The sequence below is a fragment of the Crotalus tigris genome, unplaced genomic scaffold, assembly GCF_016545835.1.
Source record: "Crotalus tigris isolate CLP2741 ecotype Arizona unplaced genomic scaffold, ASM1654583v1 scf7180000018485.2372832, whole genome shotgun sequence".
NCBI lineage: Eukaryota > Metazoa > Chordata > Lepidosauria > Squamata > Viperidae > Crotalus > Crotalus tigris.
The window spans coordinates 430,438-454,799 of record NW_024097033.1 but is presented as its reverse complement, the minus strand read 5'-3'; the positions used below and the strand labels follow the sequence as shown (position 1 = coordinate 454,799).

General features: G+C 35.3%; 1 protein-coding gene across 4 annotated transcripts; it reads left to right on the top strand.

The window, feature by feature from the left end:
- Nucleotides 1–35: 35 nt before the first annotated feature.
- MDH1B (malate dehydrogenase 1B) lies at nucleotides 36–23,206 on the top strand. 4 transcript variants are annotated; one of them, XM_039352874.1, is made up of 12 exons: nucleotides 36–116; nucleotides 3,846–3,958; nucleotides 4,645–4,779; nucleotides 5,873–6,015; nucleotides 6,676–7,175; nucleotides 8,629–8,770; nucleotides 9,744–9,907; nucleotides 11,590–11,729; nucleotides 12,423–12,474; nucleotides 16,013–16,069; nucleotides 20,285–20,350; nucleotides 21,197–23,206. In XM_039352874.1, the coding sequence occupies exons 1-12, from the start codon at nucleotides 95–97 to the stop codon at nucleotides 21,268–21,270; spliced, it is 1,608 nt and encodes a 535-aa protein (XP_039208808.1). In that variant the 5' UTR covers nucleotides 36–94; the 3' UTR covers nucleotides 21,271–23,206. The 4 variants fall into 4 exon arrangements, with proteins under 4 accessions (XP_039208808.1, XP_039208807.1, XP_039208809.1 ...); XM_039352873.1 differs by having other exon boundaries at nucleotides 21,191–23,206; XM_039352875.1 differs by lacking the exon at nucleotides 36–116 and having other exon boundaries at nucleotides 2,549–4,779; nucleotides 21,191–23,206.
- The last annotated feature ends 1,156 nt before the right edge of the window (nucleotides 23,207–24,362 follow it).

Below are 24,362 nucleotides of genomic sequence, written 5' to 3'. Positions count from 1 at the left end.
TCGCTTCCCGTCGGACTGTGCGCGCCTACGTAGTTGCTAGGCAACCCTCCACAGCGCCTCAGATTAGAGGGTTTTTGGCTGCGGCTCATGGTTAATGGCGAAGTTCGTGCTGGCAGGTGAAGGGGAAACCCCTCCAGGGCGACTCTTACACACCTTCGTTGGTTGGGGATGATTGAATACGTTTGGACTAAATTGGCGTCGCCTTTCCTCCCTTGAATTCCTGATGGTTTCATGCTTCTTTGTAGACCGCCCAGACTGATGGGGGCAGCGTGCGGATACTATAAGTATCTGCAACACAGATAGTGCAAGGCGAGAATAATCGAGTAGTTTTTATTTACGATAAAATATTTTTTTTCCCTTCCATTCAGCCATGTTCGACTCTCAGAGATTGCCTAAAGTCCCTGCAGCTTTCTTGGCAAGTTTTCAGGAGTGGTTTGTCATTGCCTCCTTTCTAGGGCTGAGAGAGAGTGACTGGCCCAAAGTCACCCAGTTGGGTTTTTGCCTAAGGTGGGACTAGAACTCGCTGTCTCCTGCCTTAATCACTATATCAAACTAGATTTTTTTATTATTATTTTTCATTGTATTTGTAAGCCTCCAAGAGACTTGTCAAATTTAAGGGTAAAACCCAAATCCATAAATAGATAGTGCAAAGCAATATTAATTGAGTGGGGTCCTACCTAAGACAAAGTAATTTACCAAAACGAAATATTTTTTTTATAAATTTTTATAAATTTTCTATTTTTACAATCAAGTATTTAATAGACAATGCATTGTCTGGGTCCATTAATAATTCAGTAGTATATATTAACTTCTTCAATCTGGATCCAATATTTGTACCATCAAATGTTTCCCACACTAGGCAAATACAATTCTTATTGTAATTTGTAAATATACAATTGAATATCAACATATTTGTTACATTTTTCTCATAATATCAATAACATCAGTTTTAAATTGCTTTTCTAACCAAAACATATCTTAATTGCATTTGCACTTAATATCCATATGTTCAGTCAGTATCCTGTTTTTGCTTTTTTTTAATTTTAATTTCCCATCAGTGTTCAAAATGTTTCTATTGTTTATAATTTCAAAATAAGTTATGTTTGGGTGACCAAAAGCTTCTCTTATTCAAACTTCTTAGCGTTTTCCTGTTTCCCTTCTTATACCAAAATCTACTATTCTAGTTGCAAATCTTATCTTTCTAGTTATAATAATACTTCTATTTCTAGCAATTATCTATTCTCCACCATATTCAAACATCGTTAATAATATAATATTCCATCTAATAGATCAAAAATCTCTATTTTCTTTAGTCTTACTCTAGCTTTCTTCCTTTGTCAACTAACTTTCCAAGTCAATGCATTTCAATCATCAAGTAATTTTTCCTCTGTTTTGTGTATATTATTTGGAATAAGAAAGAACATTTGATTAAAGTATTTTTGGAAAAATGAACCCATTGATATTCATTAAACAACTTCTCTCTTTCTCCAATTCCGCACAATTCTCCTAACAGCTCCATCTTCCATTCAATCAGTTCTTCTTCCTTTTCCTTGCATGTACCCTGAGTTCTTAATTGGTAAGATGTCTTTTCCATTTCCGATATCGCTTCATCTTCTAGTTCTTCAGTTGTCTGAATCTGTCGGTTGGTTTCTTCCTTTAGGTCCTCCATCTTTGGATTTGCTCTAGTTTTCCGGGTTGCTAGTTCCTTCTTTGTAGTCATATTCTGAGTTTGTAAATTTAGATTAGAAAAATGTTCTTTTATCTCCTTTGTGTTATTTCTAGTCTCATCATGAGCTAAAGCAATAGTATTGATTTTATCATGGAGAGAATTTCTTTCTGATCTTCATCCATTTTTTTTTTGATAGTATGTCAAACTGAAGCCTTTAGGAACAGGTGTAAGAAATGGTTTTTTATCATTTCAAGTTGAGTATGGGACATCCATTTCATTTTTTGTAGGTGGTCTTTATAATAAAAAGTATTCATCAATCAAGGATTTGTAATCCAAAATATTCCATCATCTCAAACAATGAAGTGTATTTCTCCTGCAGGGAAATAGTTCCACAACACAGCTCTGAAAGTCAGATAATATTTATATTCATAGTTCAGGCAAGCCAGTTTCAAAATAGTTCGTTGTCTCTGCCACATCAATAAGAAGCCCAAAAGTTCTTATATTTTTCCCTTTTCCCAGCTGCAATCTTCAAAACTGGAAGCTTCCAAGGTCAGCAAAAGTCTTATCTAAATCTGAGTTTCAAGCCAAGTTTCCTTTAGACAAATTGTAGTGCCGTAATTCATCACTAGATGTCATTAGCGCCATTTTCCAGCTTTTTAAAGCTCAACATATAATGTACAGTTTTCAAATCTCTTTTATTAAAAAAAAAGTCTCAAAAGTACTTTTAGTCCCTAAATTTAAAGCCATAAATGCAGACCTTTTTTTCTCATAGAACGCCCAGAATGGAGTTCTGGAACCTTTTTGGGATGGAACCTTGTAGGGTAGGCAAGGCAGGTTGTATGACGTGTGTGAGTTCCAGCACCTTTTTTTTTTTTTTGAAAAAAAGCACTGCATAAATGTTTATTAATTCCAAATTAAACTTGTAATTTTCTCTGTTTTTCTCAAGTAATTAATTTGCCGCTTTTCTTTTCCTGAGAGAATGGGGTAGAAATTCCCCTTCCCTCATCGGGGAGGGTGCCTCGGGCAGTTTTTTTCAGGAAGAGGTCTTAAAGCCTTAAAGAGAGAATAGAGTCTCACCTAGTTTCATCCACATTGCTGTAAAGTTGCTTGAATGTAGCCAGTCTTTTCCCCACCAGTTTGGAGGGCTTCCTTGGATCAAACAGAAGGGCCGCCACCCTCCCGTGATCAAACGAGAGTTCCCTCCTTGCTTGTTGCCTCTACGGGGTGACTTTCGATCCTTTCTGGGGTCCCCAGCGGGGAAAAAACGAATGCAAAAGACAGAGCACTGTCTTCCTATGTCCGTTCCACTGTGACATCAAAACTGGAAGCCCAAGACAAAGTAATTTTAAAAAAACCAAATTAGGGGTTCAGGCTTAAAATCTAATTTGGGTTGTAGCATTCAGGGTCGTATGAACCAGCCATTGAAATGATTTAATGTATGAATTCAGTCTGTTGTGGATTATTCAGTAAATCTTGATTAAACAAATCATGGCTTAACAGTGTGGACCCAGTCATACCTTCTGTGTGAGAAACATTGTACAATATTAGGCCTGCTATATCTGGGCAGCACAATCCATTCAACTGCTACATAGCAGCAAAGAGAGACATAAACATTTAAATCTTTATTTCCAGTCTTCTGAATTTTTTGCTGTAGGAGCAATTTATAAACTAATTTTAGCCTATTTTCTGCTTTGTTTTCAATGTCTTCTAATCAACCGAGGGCTGCAAAATCAAACTAAAATGAATTCCACGAATTGTCTAAGCAATCCAAGTGCTATTTTATAAATTATTTCAATAAAATCTATCAAAGCTGTGTACAAATATTGTTTATGTGAAATAATGTATTGTAGTTTGATCATCATTACACTCTGATGCTCTTTAATTTTTAATATCAAATTACTTCAACATTTCTAGGGCTCTGCATTGGTCAAGGTTTGGGATTAGGATGTGGATGACCCAAGTTCTAATCCATCCTCAGCCATAGAAGTTTCTCATGACTTTGGATCAGTCATTCTCTTTCAGCCCAATCTCTCCCACTGGATGGTTACTGTGGGGAAAAATAGGAAGCAGCAGCACTATCTTGGGCTCTTGAATGAAAGCTGGGATATACAGTAAATCCAGTAAAGAAATCACATGTTTGTAAATGTACAATTCTTATTAACTACTTAATTTCCAGGTAGAGCAGATTGTCCCTACTATGCTAAGGCAGAACTCCTTGCTGACTATCTGGGGAACAATTTGCCTAACTTCAGGATACACAAGATTGTTCAACATCCCGACAACTGGGAGGTAAAATTATTTCAGTCTGGTTCACTAGTGAGGAGCTTCTCTACTTTTGGAATCCATTAACCATCAGAAGTATCTTTACAGGTAGCAGAAGAGAGAAATGGGATAAATGTACAGTGCATAAAATAATTACATGGAAACAGTGATGAAGAAAGCTAATGAACTCTGCTAGCCTTTGAGTTTGGTTATTTGTAACATATATCAAATGTATGATGGTTTGGGGCATATAGTTTAGGAAATCTACAATAGCTTTTTATGACTTTAATATTTATTGATGGATCAAAGTGGCATTGATGATACACAAAAGCTTCATCTGTTTTGCTTGGACCAAATGATGAAAAAGTCTCCTCCCACTTCATAATTATGTAAATAAAAAATGGTGAGTGTGTTTCATCTGCAGACTGAGCTGACTTTGAGCGTTCAAATATGGGTACCAAATATTACAAGGTGGGCAAGTTGCTTTGGTAGTATGTGAGCTCTCTTCCATCCAAATGGAAGTATCCACTTTCATAGCTTCTATTCAGAAATATACTTTTCATATTAGCCTCTTGTTCTGTATGAAGGGAGAATGTTTGGATAATTGTACGAAATGTAAGGATGGTTATTTCAACATGGCAGTGAAAGCCATCTATGGATTTATACATATTACCATTGCATGATATGCTTAATTTGAGGGCATTTATCCTTAGAAGTGGCTTCAGGAGATCTGTAATGAGAATGGCTGGAAACACAAACGCTCCCCAATTATTTGGAGAGAACTGTTGGACCGTGGTGGAAGGGGCCTTCTTCTAGGGGGATTCAATGATTTTCTAGAACATGCACAGGTAAAAATTTGCATATTGACTTGTTGCATATTGATTTTTCTGCTAGCTTCTTTTCTTTTCTCATCAATCTGTTTTTATTTGTTTTCAGACTGACCAAATTTCAGTACACAGTATATATAACTATGATTCAACACAATGCTTCAGTCAGCTTAATTAAAATTGTTAGGGAATTAGTGAATGGGAATTTAAATATTCAGATAAAATATCTGAATCTTCATTGAAGGACATTTGAAACAGATAATATAAAGGAATAAAACAGTTTGTTAAAGTAAATGGAAAAGGAATTTCCATTTGAAAAACTAATGAATCAGTTTTGGCAATCAGCAATATATTTGTAACAAGTACTGTACATAATTGTAGAACTTTATTCACTAGGTAAAATAATTTTGAAGAATCTTGCCAATCACCAAAATAATTGGTCATGGGACCCTATAAACTATTGATCTAGACTAATGGGTGATATGTAGTAGATTAGCAAGAGTTTTTGTTTTCCAGTTACTTAAAAATAGCAATAACAATGTAAAAATGTTGAAATGAAGAAAAATGAGTACATAATGAATGGATTTTGAGGAAGTAAACTGCCAATATGGTGGTAGCAACTTGACCAATCTTGAAAAGCTATGCAGAATTAGGACTTGAAAGGAAAACCATCAGAAAATCCCAGAACTGTAGATTAAACTGGAAAGAAAAGAAAACACTTTTGCACTTCCCCCGGTAAAACTCTATGCATGTCCATGGAATCATTAGATTTTTTGTGGGAACTCTGAAGTGAGTTCATATCTAGATTTAAAACAAATCCATAGATCAAGAAATGCCCAGAGACACCATATTGTTAAACTCCAAGAATATGTCTTTGCTCTTGACTTTGTAGTAGAAATAAGGGTCTGGCGAAAATAAAATCTGGCAAAATTGAAATCTGCTTCCCACGTTATGTTATTTACGTAAATCCTCTTCATTTTGAATACCTAATGTCATAAATTTAGATTGCTTTCCCCATTCTGTTATTATTTCTATATTTTTGTAATCAAATGTGTTTTGGTCTTCAGAATTTGAAATAAATTGATATTTATTGATCAGCCTTTTTAATCTTCAGCAATACTATAACATCACATCAGATATGATGACTGAAGAGATGTTACTAATAGCTAATGAGAACTTGCAGACTTGCACAGAAATTGAAGCAGAAGAGAAAGAACTAAAAAGTCTTATCAACCCCTTGCACATTTGGCTTAATAGGTGAGAAGATGAAAAAGAAACAACAGAGTGAAAAACTTTAATTCATACAGGTGTCAAACTCGCCGTGTAACATGACGTGTCGCAAGGTATCATGGCTTTTTTCAGATTGCTGGAGCTGCATGATGCAACTGGCCCAGAGGCCGGCAGTTTGACACCCCTGTTCTAGGCTATGGGTTAGAATGACAAATTAAAAAAAAATGCTGGAAGAAAGCAATGCAAGCAATTTGCATATTGTTACCAAGAAAACTACATGAAAGCTTGATTTTATTTGAAAGATAGGATAAAAATCTCCCCATATTCTTTCAAAATCTCTTTTTTAAAAAAGGAGGAAAGTACTTTACAGATAGTTGCAAGGAAAGTTTCTACCAGAGCAATTGTTTTTCTCAGAATTAGTTCACCCTCCCATTCCAGATGCTTATGCTAGCACAGAATAAATCAGAAGAGCAGCAGCACACGGGGTATTTGGTATGTAATACGCAGATCCTTTCAATATATAGACATACATACTAATATATTGTATATATTAGGTTTCCTTTTCTTGCCACTTGCTTTGCAAAATTTCACTACTACCATCAACCTGCCCACAATGAACTGAAAAATAAATTCTATGGATACCAAATGCTTCAGAACTAATGGTTTTCCTTACTGCTTTTTTCTTAGAGCATGCAGTTCTGCCTGCTATCATCTGATCCCTTTATTAACCAATGGAGAAATATTTGGAATGGAAACTGAGATAAGCCTTCATTTGTTTGACAGGAGTAGTTTCAAAGAAATTCTTCACGGTATTGTTATGGAGACCCAAGATTTAGCATCCCCAGTCCTTCGTAGTGTCACTTTACATACTGAACTGGAGGAGATTTTCCTTGATGCTGATATCATCATTTTGTTTGACGACATCCTACAGGAAACAATCCCAACACTCGAACACTGTATCCACCAAGTGACTAATCAGTGTAAAACATATGGCCCTTTGATAGAGCAGAATGCCAAAAGCAATGTCAAAATTATTGTGATGGGAAAAACTTTTACCAACCTTAAGTCATTAATGCTTATGACATATGCACCCTCTATAAATCCTAGAAATATTATCACTCTTGCCATGCTGTTGGAAAGTGAAGCCAAAGCTATGGTAGCAAGAAAAATGCAAATGCACCCAGCAGGTATGTTATAGATCAATGCTTAATCACTGAATTAGTTTGGACTATTTTTGTCTCATGTTTAAAACTATAACAAAGACAAACTATAAATGAAAATTAAAGCATGTATGTAAAGGTCCAGAAAGATGACCTTAAAGAAAGAATCTAGAGGCCATTAGGTAAACACTAGGGCAGTGGTTCTCAACCTTTTTAATGCCGCGACCCCCAACTGGTCATAAGTCGAGGACTACTCAACCGGTCGTAAGTCCAGGACTACTCAACTGGTGCAGCATCGTTTGCAGAATGGGACTTTTGGCAGGCTCAGCAGGGCAGAGACAGCCTGGACAATTCCTATTGGCTTTTGAAAGCCAATAGAATTAGACTCTATTCAAGAGAGTCTATTCTATTGGCTTTCAAAAACCAATAGAATAAAAGGGAGTAGCACAGCTAAGGAAAAAGGGAAAAAAATGGTGGACTGCGTTGTTTGGCGACCCCCGTGAAATGGTCATTCAACCCCAAATGGGGTCCCGACCCACAGGTTGAGAACCACTGCACTAGGGCAAAAGAAACATGTTAAATCCGGAGACCAGAAGAATGTTATGAAGAGACCTAGACTATTCCCACCTAATTCTCTCCTGCTGACTCCCTGGGTATAAGAGGGAGAAAAGGGAACTTGGGAAGCCTTGCAGTATTAATGTTGGCTTTCTTAGATAGACAGATCAGGAAAGAGTTTCCATAAGAAGACTAGAGTTTGACAGGGGTGTCAAACTCGCAACGTCACGTGACATGTCGTGATGTATTGGACTTTTTTGCCATTGCCAGCAATGGGGTGGGCGCAGTTTCACTATGATGCATCCGGCCCACGGGCCGGCAGTTTGACACCCCTGGTCTACAATAACGAAATCTTGCAAATCAGTCCATGTCTGTTCCTCTTACACGCTAGGGAGATGGGAAAGAGTTAGTCTGAGTCTTTTTGTAAAATGGCTCTCCGCATATTCCCAGGAAAATTGAAGTCAGGGCCATGGGAATGAAGTGCAGAGGTGTTGTTCCCCTCCCAGGCTATCCTCTATTCTCTCTAAAGGCATATGGAAGGATCCTAATTCATGAGGTGATAAATGGATTCTAGATGGTAATAGTATGATTTCACAAGGCTGTACATTTTGAGGGATTGGATGTACGCAGAAGGCAAGTTGTTCAATATTGTGCATGAATGTAAAGGAATTTTGGTGCTTTAGGGAAGAGAATGTGAAGGATTCAGATAAAGCCCACACAAATGATAGTTATTATTATGCTGGTGACCATGTTGACTACATGTCACCTTCAAATTAGAAGAACTGTATGCTGGGGAACAGTTACAGGGACCATTATTGACTGCATATGGGTTTGAGACATTTTAGTGCCAATTAGGGTGCTGAAATAGGTTAATCTTTCATCTTGTTAGTCTGTTCTTTCAATGCTCCATTGTTGTCTTCAACAGGAATAAAAAACCTCATTGTCTGGGGGAACATCAGTGGCAATAGCTTCGTTGATCTGAGTAAAACAGAGCTATATAGATATGATAGTGCCATCTGGGGCCCACCAAGTTTTTTTCGTCCATTGTTGGATGTGCTATTTGATCGGTATTCTTTCTGATATTTTTAAAATTGTTATTATGTAGTTCTTGAAACATTATAGAAACATGGACAGATTGACAGACTGACGTTAAAGTGTTAAGATTGCTGTCTACTTAAATTTAAAATTGCTTTGTAACATCAATAGTTTTGTTTATGTTCAACACCCAAAATGATTAGCAGTAAAAGTATGTAAATCTTTTTTGATATTAGGCATCTTCCCATAGCTTTACTTCTACCAACAGAGTTCTAGAACTCTGGTACAGATTAAAATTTCTATGATATATTTCTAACCCTGTGTGTAATGCTGTATTATTAAAGAATATCATTATCTAAAGCTTGATATTTTCCTTTAAAACAATTAAGGTTATCATGTTAAAAAGTAAATAAATGGGTTGCTCTGGCAATTAACAGCTTTACAGCATACAGAATAACAGAGTTGGATGGGACCTTGGAGGTCTTCTAGTCCAACCCTCTGCTCAGGCAGGAAACCCTATACCATTTCAGGCAAATGGTTGTCCAGCTTTAATCTAATGCTCTTTTAAAGTTCTACTTCATGGATTTAAGACACATTTTGCTACCAAAGTTGTTTCTGGATATTGTTTCCTGAATTTTCTGTTACAGATATCTGTATTGGGCAAATCTAAATAGCTTAGAAATATAATAAAACACATGACAATAGTTTGTAAAGTCATAATATTTAGTTTAGTTAACTCCATAATTCCACAATTACTGTGTCTCTGATACCAAAATGACTGCCTGAATAATGATGTTTTAACAACTTTCTAAATATAATAATAAGGTACATTTTTATTTTTAAGGATAACTGGTTTTACAGGAGAAGAGCTCCAGCACAGAAGCTTGTCTCCAGGACCCCCTCCTGCTAATTTAATTTTTTTGATTGACATTCATCTTCTCAGAGGACATTTTACATTTGTTTTCTGTATTATGTTTTTTAAAAGCTGTAATTTCTTGTTAACAGTGAATGGATGGAAATTGAATTTGTGGCTTCGTTGAGTTCATTAAGTTCTTGGCGAGCTCGTGGTTTAGGAATGGCACCTGCACATACAGTTGCTACTGTGCTGAGATACTGGTACCAAGGATCCCCTCCTGGAGAAATGATCTCCTTGGGAGTAATTAGCGAAGGTAAATGTTCTGAAAAGCTTTTCTGTCCCACTCACTTTGGTGTTACTAAAGCCTTTTCGACCAAAGCTGAATATTTTCAGTATGGGATACCTGTAGGGGGATCAAAAAAGTTTCTGTGTTTTTAAAGCGCTGCACCTGTAAAATGCAGAGCCCTTTTAGCTAAGGGATCAGGATGCAGGGGCTGCAGAGGTGCCGACAATCCTGCCTCTTGGATGAGACTGATAATTAATGTTATGAGGGTGATGAATTTGTGCCTTCGAGTCAATTTTGACTCCTGGAAACTTCCTTGTCTAGTTCCTGCAGTTTTCTTACCAGGTTTTCAGAAGTATTTGCCATTGCCTGCTTCCTTAGGGCTAAGCATCAAGGAAATCCAGCTGGCTTTGTGTCCAAAATAGGACTAGGACTCAGCCTCTGCAACACTAAACTGGTTTTATCCTGTGATTTTACAGGATCTACTTTAAACATGAGCCAATTCTCTGAATCTCAGTTTAGAAATGTAACTGAAATAGGAACATTAGTTGTAATCGTCACGAATGTTTCTGTCTCTGTCCATTGTTTATTTTATTTTAGATCAGTGGTTCTCATCCTGTGGGTCGGGACCCCATTTAGGGTCGAACGACCATTTCACGGGGGTCGCCAAACAATGCAGTCCACCATTTTCCCCCCTTTTCCTTAGCTGTGCTACTCCCTTTTGTTCTATTGGCTTTCAAAAGCCAATAGGAATTGTCCAGGCTGTCTCTGCCCTGCTGAGCCCGCCAAAAGTCCCATTCTGCAAACGGTGCTGCACCAGTTGAGCAGTACTCGACTTACGTCCGGTTGAGTAGTCCCTGACTTACGACCGGTTGGGGATCGCGGCATTAAAAAGGTTGAGAACCACTATTTTAGATAGAAGTAGACATGTGCATGAAGTGTGCATCTACTCTTCTTCGTTATAATAGGGCAACTGCTTCTCAGATATTGTATTTTTGGATGTCTAAGAGTTGTTCTATGGATCTTCATATAGGTTTGGCATCAAATAAATCTGGCCATCTGGCCTACATGCATATTTCATATTTGTTCATTTATGTATAACTTATATATGTTTATTATAACGCTCAGTCTCTTCCCAACATTTATAATCAATCCCTGTTTTAGGGGAGTATTGTGTTTGATCCTCAAGCAAAATGAGAACTTAAAGTAATTTAAGAGATTTTTTAATGAACAACTTGGTACAGTCAGAAATAATAATAACTGACAATTATTATTATTAATAATAATGGTGCTCTTTTGGGTTTTTCTAATTCTGGATTATGGAGGGATTTCTAACAAATCATGCATCAGTAAGATTTAATACAAAGTTTTATTTACCAAATTAATAACTTCTCTTTAGATCTGTAAAATATTATAATATCTTCTAGATTACACCTCTACTAGTGGCCATGTCTAGAAAATGTAGTTTAAACCTAGATTAAACTCCTCTGCTCTCTCCATCATAGCAATGGGAGTAATTCCTAGACCAGAGAGGAGTATTTATTGCTAAAAGTCAGTTCTAGTCATTCTGTTTTATTTTTTTAGAATTAGAATGGAGGGATGTGCATCATATTCTTGTGATGCTCAAATGGCATAGAAAAAAATATCTGCGTATTATGGATTTATTATTTGTGCGTTTTATATTTTTGAAGTCAATTATTTCTGTTCCTTAGGTCAGTTTGGACTTCCTGAGGGGATTGTCTATTCAATGCCCATAAGGTTTGAGAATGGCAGCTGGGAGATCTATACAGAAATAGAAATTAATGAAAAAACTCAATCGTATCTTCTGATCCTGGCCTGTGATCTCATTCGGGTAAAATCATACTGTTTATGTATATATTCATTTTTTCATATTCATATTTTTTCATATCAAATTATTCATATAATTTGTCCTTTTAGTTTGGATAATCTAGAAAGCTTTCATCAAGATATTATAGCTGTTCCACAAAGTGAACCTTATCTGCAAATCAACTAAGACACACTTAGTCATTTAGAGTCTAGTGTCCAGTTCTTTTTTATCATTGAAATTGAAATTTAAACATTAAACTTAATTTGAAAATTATTATATTAAAATTATTTTCTGGATGGTTTGTTAGCTGTTTATTTTGGACAATGAAAAAAAATATGTACATAGTAAAACATGATGCATGAAATAATTGACAGATTTTATAAATTTATTGATAATGTGAATTCAAAAAGACACACTGAAGGTTTTTAAATCATCTGTGGGCAATGGCAACGTGGTATATCTGATAAAATATTTTTATGAACATAAAAATTAGCAAAAATTGTTATAAAATAAAATTACATTATTCTGTGGAAATTATAATTTTCCTTAAAATCAAATCCACTTATGAGATTAACAGATTAATTGTTTAGGAGTAACACATTATTGTTATGGAGACACTCAAGTAGCTGTATTAATGAAAAGTCTTTATTCATTGAAAGTCTTCTTATCAGTGTTGTTATAAATCACCTCCAATTGATACAGTTCTTTTCTATTCAGGAAAAACAAGTTGCCTTAGGTGAAGTAGCAGAACTGAATCCACAAAGAAGAGGTAAATATCAGTAGCAAGTTTTTAATACTCAAGCAGTACAAATAGCATTTAGAATAGAATAGAATATTCCTCATTGGACAAGTGTGATTGGACACACAAGGAACTTGTCACCGATCCATAAAATCACAGTGTACATATAAAACAAATTTAAAAATAAATATTCTATTACCAATTTTTAAACTGAATACAAGTGATGAAATAAATATGTTTAAATTTTAGCTGTGGTAGAATAAAGCATCTATTACTAAATTACTGGAGAATCCTGATTGTTGTGGGACAGGGAGTGTAAACAATCTGCTTATATAGTGGAGTGCCCTCTGGAGTTAACATTTTTTTTCACTGTTGCTGTTATTATTACTACTAGTATTTTCTCAGTGGTAGTTTGCTTAAAATTATGAAGTTGGTGGAATATGAGGGAAGGAACAGTTAAGAATTATTTCTGGTGGAGTTTTCAAAAGAATTATTTTAAAAATGCTGAAAACTTAGGATCCTTGCTGATAAATACTTTGTATTTTATCCACCAACTGACATTGTTTTCCAGTTTGGCAGTTTTAGTGCTCTAAACATTTGAATGAAGTCAGAAAATTATTGACTACAGAGGAGAAGATGTTAGAAATGAACCTTCCTTTTTTGCTGCTTCAACTTTCAGACTAGAGTGGTATAGGTGTTTATTTGGCCTCATATTTGAGGCCTCAAGACCTCCCCACATACAATTTTGTACGGTTATCCATAATTATCACTACTGACTACCATAGGAATGCAAAGTATACTGCCTCTGGGTCTCATAAATCCTGATTGGGTGAGGCACTCCACATACTTTCTCCACTTCACCCCATCCTACCCCCCCCCCCCACAGCTTTTCTTCTTCTTATACTCAGTTGCTGCTACATTTCCTACCTCTCTGTTCTCAACCATATTTTCTTCCATTACTCCACTCTTTCTTCCTCATGCAGTATCCTCTATGTTCTCTGATCCTTCCCAGCCTCCCCATAATATCTTTCTTCAACCCCTGCCTATTTCTTTCTAATCCATCCACTCTCCTCTCTCCATGCCACCTGTTTCTTCTCAGTTCCAAAAGAAGTTGCAGCAGTTTGGGGCATTAGTAGTAAATGTTATCATTGAACATTCTTTTTACAAAGAAGAAAAAGCAGAAAAGTCTACATTTTAATGTCTTTCAAAATAAAAAGAAAACATCATCCTCCCTTTTGTTCTCATTAAAAAAAAAACAAGAAAAGCTTAGTGTTGAAGCCTCGTCATAGCACTGTGCTGGAGCATATTTTCCAGTAAAGAAATAATTTGCATCAGTTTTCTGTTTTTCTTTTTGTTACACAGGTGGAATTGCTACGTGATTGAGATAAACTAAGTTATAAAATGTATGCAGCCATGTCAGGCTTTGGGAAAGGGAAGGTTTTCCCGTCAAAGACATGATGTTGTTTTAGTTTATTGTGAAGAAGGATATAGACTTCAGTACCTTTTGTAGTGAATTGGAAAACTAGATTCAGATTGGTCAGATGGTAGGGCAAGGAAAGGGGAAGTATAGAATAGTTGAATGAAAAATAATGTCTTCACTTATCTTTAATTTAAACAGGGATATTTTAATAAGTGAAACAGGGAAACACCTATGTATACTTTTCCACATACTCATGTACTTAACAGAATAACAGAGATGGAAGGGTTCTTGGAGTCCTCTAGTCCAACCCCCTACTCAAGCAAGAGACCCTATACCATTTCAGACAAATGGTATAGGGTGTCTTCTTAAAATCCTCCAGTGATGGAGCACCCACAACTTCTGAAGGCAAGCTGCTCTACTGATTAATTCTTTTAACTGTCAGAAAATTCTACCAACGATAATAAACTTCTCAAAGTCATCATGAAAGAACTCTATACTTCATGGTCTCTTCAACTAGGTGCTGACAGTGTTTTGCACCTCTTCATTTGAGTCAAACAGATGTCCCTATAGACAGTCCTTCAATTTTGGGGAAAGATGAAAGTCATATGGTACCAAGTCTGTACTGTATGGGGATGGGGTAAAACTGTGAGATCCAATCTTGCAATCTCTTCTTGGTGGGCTTGTAATGTATGAGACTTAGTATTGTTGGGTTACAGCAGAACAACCCTTTTATGCTTCTAAACTTGGCTTAATCATTGTTCCAAAATGCTTGGTGTTGCAATCTAGTGCTATGAAGTAGTGTCAGATTCAAAAAATCCATTTGAACAAGTTGCCCAAAATCATTGGATACGAGATCAGTGGCAAATAAATTTCATAAATAAAAAAATAACACCATCTGCATCCTAAAATCTATAACAATAAGTTTTCTTGCCCAGGTCTGGGTTTTGACTTTTTGTTGTACAGCAGGTTAAACTTTTTGATTATATTACATGGCCAAACACTTAGTTTTTGGCTCATAAAGATGATTTCATGTTTTGTCTACTGTCACCAAGCTATAAAGAATGTCCTTACCTTCATTTGCATAGCCTGACAATAGTTGCTTGTGTAGTTTAGCTCTCGGAGATTTCATTTCTGTCATCAGCATGCAAGGAACCCATGTTGTAGACACCTTCCAGTACTGAAGAATATTAATTATATGACTCTCAGGTTCCTGTGAAATTTCAAACTTGATCAATAGATTGTCCTTAATCAATTCATTAGTCTTTGTCACATGAAACTTGCTGATTGCTATTATAGGTTGTCATGCACTTTATTCTTGTTCATACAAATCAGCTCTTCCAGTTCACAGTTCTTAACATTTTTTGGCCCAATGATGCACAATACTCACATCAAAATCTGCATTCAGCAGTGAATTTCAATTGGATGGATTCCTTCAGCAGTGAACAATTCAATCTTGCTTAAAGTGCACTAACAAGTAGTCACTTCAGGCTCCCATTTCATGAACAATAGCAATATGATGTTTTCTGATAACAACTTCTAGTCATTTGAAGTGAAAGAACAGATGATAAAGAACATTTCAGAGCTTCTAGCATGTCCATATGCCTTCTTTGGTGACATAGAGCATTAAAGGGATTAATTCCATTCAGCCATCATCAATTTTAATATTTTTATATATTAAGAGTGTTACTGTATCAATCACTGTTATGCCAGCTGCTTCATCTGACTGCTGTCCTGCTTGAAATAAGAGTTGTTCCTTGGCTTTTTCTTGATTCTTTAACAAAAATTGCAGCTATGTTCCTAAATTGGAGAATTTGGCAATTTGTTTCTGTGGGGAAAAAATAGAAATAAATAAAACAGCTCTGCTACCTTTGGAGTTTAGCCCTTCACATTTTGAATTTACAATATAAATCTATAGATGTCTATACAAATCAAATTTCAGACACATGGATAGAACAATGCAATTTTAACTTCAAACAGTAATAACAATAACATTTACCTAGCTTTTTTTTTTTTGGATTATGCTAGTCCTTAAAATATAGACATGATAACTCAGTTTGTTATGGCAAATAGACAGTGTGTGTTTTATTCATCTTCATATTAATAGAATGAGTATAGTTAAATGGACAACACAAATATTGTTTCTTTCAGACGTCCATGCGATATATCGTGATGTAGAAGAAGAGGAAGACTTTGAAGTAAATGAAGGTAAGGCAAAGAAATGTTTTAATATAATTAAAAACTGCAATTAAAATAATTAAGATAAGATAAGATAAGATAATCTTTATTGTCATTTTTTTTACTGTGGGCATAACGGCACACATCAGAAATGAAATTTAGTTGCCCGCTCTCAAAGTGAAACACATACATGACACACACCTAAAATATACTATGTACAACATATGTATAGACCCGCACCCCTACATATACGTAGCAAATAAATATTAAATACTGTCCATCTTGAATATATAATGGAAGGAGGAAGCTTGAGAGTTCACAAGGTTAATGTTGTCTGGAATAAAACTGTGGCTGAATCTGGATGTTCTGCTACAGATACCACGAAGCCTCCTCCCAGAAAGTAACAAGGAAAACAGGTCATGAAGAGAATGTGTAATGTCCCAGATATTTATTATCATCCCCTAAACATTCTTTTATTTTTACAAAATTAAAACAAAAATAAAATAGTAAAAATATTAATAATACAGAGTTTTAAAGAAATGATACATCAGACTAAATCAACTGTCAGAAAATTCCTCCTTAGTTTTAGGTTGCTTCTCTCCTTGATTAGTTTCCATCCAATGCTTCTTGTCCTGCCTTCTGGTGCTTTGGAGAATAGCTTGACTCCCTCTTCTTTGTGGCTTGACTCCTCTCAGATATTGAAACCCTGCTGTCGTGTCACCCCGAGTCCTCCTTTTCATTAAACTAGACATACCCAATTCTTGAAACCATTCTTCATATGTTTTAGCTTTATTCTCCAATCATCTTTGTTGCTCTTCTCTGCATATTTTGTAAAGTCTCGACATCTTTTTTATATTGTGGCAACCAAAACTGGATGCAATATCCCAAATGTGGTCTTACCAAGGTATTCTAAAGTGGTATTAACACTTCGTGTGATCTTGATTCTATCTCTCTGTTAATGCAGCTTAGGACTGTGTTGGTTTTTTTGGCAGCTGCAGCACACTGCTGGCTCATATTTAAGTGACTGTCAGCTAAGATTCCCTCTCACAGTTATTACTATTGAGCCAGATCTATATTGTACCTGTGCATTTGATTTTTTTTTTTTTTGCCTAAATGTAGAACCTTATTTTTTTCACCATTGAATTTAATTTTGTTAGACAGGGCCCAATGTTCAAGTCTGTGGAGATCCTTTTGTATCTTGAGCCTATCTTATGGTGTGTTGGTTATTCGAGCCAGTTTGGTGTCATATGCAGAACTGATGAGTTCCCCTTCTATCCCCTCATCCAAATTATTAAGACATTGAAGAGTGATGGGCCTAAGACAGAGGTTTGGGTACCACATTGCTTATTTCCCTCCATGTGGATGTACTCCATTGAGGACTACAAGTTGAGTATGATTTGTCAACCAGTTACAAACCCACCTGATGGTGGTGCTCTCTATCCCATATTTTACTAGCTTGCCAAGTAGTCAGTTTTGGTCTACTTTATCAAATGCCTCTCAGAAGTCCAAATAAATTACCTCCACAGCATTTCTCTGATCCATAATTTTGTCACTTTCTCAAAGAATGCAATAAGATTTATCTGGTATTATCTGCTTTTGACAAACCCATGTAGGCTTCTGGTTATGACTTTGTTTGTCTCTAAGTGTTCACAGATTCGTTGGATGATTACCTTTTCCAGAATCTTCCCAAGTATTGATGTCAGCCAGTTATAAATCCATCTGGTGGTGATGCTGTTTATCCCACATTTGTCTAGCTTACCAAGAAGTAGGCTGTAGTCTACTTTGTCAAATGCCTTGCTGAAGTCCAAATATACTATGTCCTCAGCATTTCACTGGTCTACTAATTTAGTCACTTTGTGACTAAACTTTATTTGTTTCTAGATGTTCACAGATCTGTTTTTTGATTATTTTTTCCAATATCTTTCCATGTATTACAACCCTGGGATTTTCTTGTGAAAATCTTGTGATCTTTTCTTGTGATCTACGTTTGAACTTGTTTAGTGTTTTTTTTTAATCAGCCAGGTTCAGTTAGGCAGCTGATAAATGATTGTCAAATTTGACTAAATTATAAGAGATTTTCAGGACTTCTTATTGTATTAATTTGGGAGCATGTATATGGTACATAACAGCAATACCACTAATATTACTGGATTTCTTTGATACTCTATTTTTCTGTGTATGAGACGCACCCTTGTATAAGACATTCTGGCATGCAAGTTTCTCTGTGCCAATCAGCTGTTCGGTGCAGCGAACAGCTGAGCAGGCAAATCCGGAAATTCGGCCGGCTGATTATCTTGCCCCCCTCCCTCCTCCCGTTAGTGGCAAGCCCCCTGGGGCTTGAACCTGCACCAGGCAGCATGGCAGCCCACACAGGCATGCCCTGGGCTGCGGAGGTTACCGTTATTTTTCCGTATATAAGACACTGCACTTGTATAAGACGCACTTGATTTTTGGACAGGGTGTTTGCAGGAAAAAATAGCGTCTTATACACGGAAAAATACGATATGTTTTTCATGAAAACTCTCAAAAGTAGGAGCTGGAGACTAAATGACATCAGGCATGTCATAACATCATATAAATATATAATATCTTCAGGAAATTTCGAGTTTAGTGGATAAGAATATTTCAAAATGTATTTCCCAGATATACAGGTAGTCCTTGAATTACAACCATAATTGAGTCCAAAATTTCTTTCGCTAAGTGAAACATTTGTGCCCCATTTTATGACTTTTCTTTCCACAGTTGTTAAGTGAATCAATGTTAAATTAGTAACGTGGTTGTTAAGTGAATCTGGCTTCCCCATTGACTTTGTCAAAAGGTCACAAAAGGTGACATTGGGACACTGCAACCATCATAAATATGAGTTGGTTGCCAAGCATCTGAATTTTGATCACGTGACCATGGGGATGCTGTAACAGTTGTAAGTGTGAAAAATGATCATAAGTCACTTTTTTCAGCAATGTTGTAACTTGGAATAGTTACAAACTGTTCTAAGTCGAGGACTAGCTGTAAGAGGATATTAAGAAGTACATGAAAATACACTTTGGTTTGTTAGAAGTTTAAATTTTGTAAAGATTTATACTACTTTCACTTAAATGTTTTAAACTGGTAACTTAGTGATTAAACTTTTAAACAAATAGCAAGGATCTCCTTGTTAAAGATATGTCTTATGTTGACAATAGTTTCAATTGTTCCGATTTTTGAACAACATCATTAGGCTTGTTAATCATGTATTGAAATGGAAACATTATTGAATACCTACCACTGTGGACTCAGTTTGAGAGTTCCTATTTAGTACTCTTGCAATCCTGGCAGGTTATTGGTTCTAATTAGAGAATGGATTTAGTTCCTGTTTTAACAGAGAAGGAGTTGGGTATATTTTGGCCTTAAAAATTAAATTTGATTTTTCCTCTCATTAGAAATGGATACATTGAAGCAATCCATATTTTTAAATGGCTAATAAACTTTCCTGCTTTTATTGTTGAAAACCTGGGCTCATAATAGGATTCTTACCTTATTAACTATTTATTTATTAAAATTATACACTTCCCATCTCACCATCGAGAGCAAAATTAAACTTTTCTATAAATGTTTTGCAGTTAATGATCAGTAACAATGATATTTTCAAAACTTCTGAGATTTTACAAAAGGAATACAATTTATCTTAGACTGAATGGCAATGCATATTATACTGATAAAATACTAGCTGGATACATTGTTTGGCTCCATTTCCCTCAAATCCTCCTTGTTTAACTATGGTAATTGGGAGCGGAATTTCCATGGCTAAGCAATGCGTTCATAAAGGCTAATGTCATGTGATCATACTGCTTAGCAACAGCAGTTCCAGCAGTCCCCAGTTACCATCACTGAAGACCATTAGCACTGGACTTTTTTCTTTTTTTTTCTTGTCTCACTGTACAGCTCTTTTTATAGAATAGCTTTTGTTTCTTTTTTGTAAGTGTATCGTCTAAAAATAGTAATTTACTAATTTAGTTATATAGCTATATTGCTATTTAGCGTATATATAAAATTACAAACCAACAACTAAGATTTTTTAAGGAATATTAATAGTAATACTTTAAATTTATATTTAAAAACCATTACACATTGCTACGCGTAGTTGAAGGGGGAAAACCTGTATAGTGATTGATAGATGTTTTTATATCCATCTTTCACTCTTGGAATTGCAATGAATGTTGCAAAAAGCTTGTGAGATTGGTTGAACTTTGATTTTGGTTTTTTTAGAACACAAAGCTTCCTTAATTGACCAAGAAAGAGCCTTGGAAAGTGAAGACCAAACTGTTGCTGAAGGTAAATCTGTTTCTACATGCTTTTTTTTTTTCAAAATTAGTTTGAGCATGGTGCTAGTCAAGGCAGATAAATGACAAGTAGGAAAAAGCAATCCATTTCTCTGTGGCTGAATTCCAGGCACAGAATTACTCTCTCACACTTTTCTCCTCTTTTGGTTAGGAGAATTAGTAGTTGGCTGACTATTATAACTGGAAAAAGCAATGAGTTTAAATTAGGTTTGCTAACTATAGCTAATCTAGATAACTGACCCCATTGAAAAGCATTTCCTTTTAGGTAGCTGAGGAGATATACTGTATGAATAATGTAATAAACCATCTATTACTTAATTTGCAAGGATGAAATTGTAAAGGTACTTATATAAATTAACTCTTAAGTAGAACATTAAGAAGCTGGCAGGAGAGCCTCATCTTTTGTGTAGCTCTATTAAATTATATTGTCTCCAGTTTGTTCAATGTTTGTGCATCATCATTAGTCATACAAATGAGTTCCAAGTGTATCATGAGGCCCCTTGATCACTAGCATTAGTAAAGTAGCATTAAAAACAATGTTTAAAAGACAAAAATACAACTTCATGCACATAAGTTTTTGTTCTCATCTAAGCTAACGGAATTGATTGCAGATAACCTGTAACAAGCCATTTTTTACAAATACAAAAGTGGAAAAGAGATCACATTACTAAAACTTAACATATGAGTCCATATTTAATCCTTGATTTAAATTCACCTCTACCACATTCAGTATTCATACAGAATACACACACGCACACACACATTCTTTTCTTGAAGTAAAAAAGATTAACACCTTGCAGATGAGCATGTGTAAAACTAACAGTTCTGTCAGTTACAGAAACGGAAGATACTGATGAATTAAATGAGTCCAAAAATATCGAAGAAGAAAACATTGAAGCTGAAGATGATTAAGAAGCTAAATACAAAAGTATTATTTAATGCGTAACGAAAGTTGTATTGATTCATTAGTGAATGCAGAAAATTGTATGATATACTTCAAAAAATATAATATAAGAAAGCAATACTGTTTTACTTTGTCAAATTTAATTTGCAATTTAAAGTTATGTTGATATTTATTAATGCCTGGCATCTTTCCAAAGCTTTTGAATTTTGACTCCCGCTGAGTTAAACATTCAGTTAGACCTCATGTTAGTCATAATTTTTACTGAATTGCATTTCCAGTTTTTATATCACACAAAACTATAAAGCTGGCAAAATGTGAATATGCAAAAATAAAAGTAAAAATGTGCCTGATCCAAATATCTTAAATTATACAATTTGAATGAACTGTGTAAAATATATTTGATTTGAATTGATGAAATGAGATTTGAGGAGGGCAAGACTGAATTTGATTCTAGGACAAATCATGCTCAGTTGCAAAAAACAACAACAACCCACCAGTGGCCTAGCTTAATCTGCAAAGAAGATTTAGGCTTTATCTATCTATCTTTATTCTTCTAGAATAGGAAAGATAAGAACAAAGTATGATTTTGTTCTCTGGTTTCTTTTGAAGTGAATGAAGTCTGAGTCCCGGGAGTTCATATTACACTAACATTGACTACATAAACTAGGGATGGTTTAATGGATTCCTGCATAGAGTAGAGTTTGGGTTAGATATTCTATAAGGTCCCTTCTAACACAAGCATTCTGTGATTTTATCACTTTGGCTAATCCAGTATCTGGACCTCTATTTCCCACTAAGCTGACATTATGGATTTGTGTGATATGTGAATGCAATCTGTGTTAGTTCAATAAACAAAATGGAAATGGCAGCACTCATATCTGCATTTGTGGGCATGTGCTGAAATACTCCTTGGAATGTTTCTCAATTTACTCCTACAGACATTCCTATAGAATCTGTGGCCATCGATACATTGATGAACAGTAGAGTTAGTAAATGAGACTCCTGGAATTTACGGCACTACAATATCTGTAAAGTCATAACTGACAGTCCTGCATGCATGTAATTTTGGTATGTTACCACACAAACTGAAAAGCATATTTTTGTCCATAGTTATTTAAGTGACCAGAATAGTGATGCAAGATAAATTGTGAGAAAATGTGCCCGAAGTTCAGATGTGCATTTGGTTTTCTTTTCTTTGATATGGACAATAATTTTCTTTTTCTTTTTTTATAAGGCATTTTGTATGTGAACAAAATGTACACTCATGCATGTTTATACAGGGATCTATAAACATAAGATAACTCCAGTTGGAAGAGTACCAGCTCAAGTATCTTACTGAAAAAGCAAGAACAGCAAAACACACTAGCTTCTATTTATTTTTATTCTATAGCTTGTGATGCTTCAATAATGGTTTATTTTAAGTAGGGATTAAATTTGTGCAGAGTGAATAAAATTAATAATTTATCCTATTAGCTGCAACAGAAACATTCCTGGATGAATTGATTTCTACAACTTAACAATAATAAATTTAGTGCAGGAAACACTGCTTTTTCATTCTGTATCTGAGTGTGTAGTTATATAAAAACATAAGCAGTTTTTCTTTTATTATGTATTAAATGCATTAGCTTTAGCCAAATTAATGTGGTAAAAGAGTCAGAATATTTGGATTAACAAGTTTAACTCTATTTTATTGCAATAACATTAAGTGACAGGTAATGTTCTAAGCTGAAAAAGTTTATAAATTCAAGGTGTGTTAAATTCAAAACTACCCTGCTATGGGCAGACTTCTGTTCCATCTGCAATGCTATTTAAAATCAATTTCACCTCCAATCCAGCCTGTACTTCTTCAGCATTCCAAATCAAGACTGCAGACTTTTCCAGTTTGACTGTCAACCTCTGTTCTGTAATGTTTTGTTTAGACCTAATAAAAATACTAAGATACTATGGCTTTGGGATTTTTTCCATAATAGTAATTAGCTATTTCTTATATTTGAAATGTCTTAATGTGCTGTAATTCAGTGAGTACAGAAACATTCTGTGGTTGGAGATAATTATAACAGTACAAACAATATATCAATGAAGTCTTTCCTAGCCAGCATTAATCCAGTGGCGATGAGCTTCCAGGCTAATTCTAATTAGCTGATATCTTGGTTTTGTCAGCAACAGTGGCTGGGACCTTGAGAAGTGAAAGTGATCTACTCTGTAATGCACTACTTGGCAGCTCACAGGCAACTGAGCCAGAACTGACTGACCTCTTGTGTTCTTAACTGAATTAATTTCTAATTAGCTTGTGTCATTGGAATTCTGGAAAGCTGGTTTCTGATTGGTTCTTCATCCAGGTGAATTTGGAAGAAATTCCAAAGGCGTTAATTTTTTACTTTCTATCTTTGAATCTTGCTGAAGTTTATTATTTTTCAATGACTGCTGAATGACTGAATGACTCAAATGAGATTGCTAAATGCAGTTTGTTAATTAAGGGCTGCTGTTTTATTTTAGCATGACATAAAGCTGAAAACAAGACTTTGTTAAGATTCAGACTGTATTCCTTTTTGTTAGTTTATAAATCTTAATAGCTTCTGTTGGAATTGTGCGTGATGATTTGATATGATTGCTAGTACTTGTCTGTCTTTAAACATGCCCATTATGTAGTAGTTCATTTTCAGCTGCTTTGGGTTTTTCAGGTTGCTCTAATGAAATTACAAAGCTTTTACCTCTGAAGATTCCAGCCACAGTTGCTGGACAAAAATACCATAGGATTAGAACATACCTGCTATCCCAAAAGCTGGAGTATAAACACTTCAAAATAACAGACAGAAAAATAGAAAAACATTGAAGTCTACAGAATTAATTATGTTACAAACATTTATAAGGCTGAAAATTATTTACTCTTTTTCAATGTTTTATTCCTTCTCATCTCTGCCATTCAGTTTCTTTCTCAATCTAACATCAAAGCAGGTTGTGGGGTCTTAGGTTACCTGATTTATGGGATTGATTGTACCAAAGGTTCCCCCCCCCAGAAGATATTTTGCTTCTCATCCAAGAAGCTTCTTCAGTTCTGCTGAAGAACTGAACTGAAGAAGCTTCTTGGATGGAAAGAAAA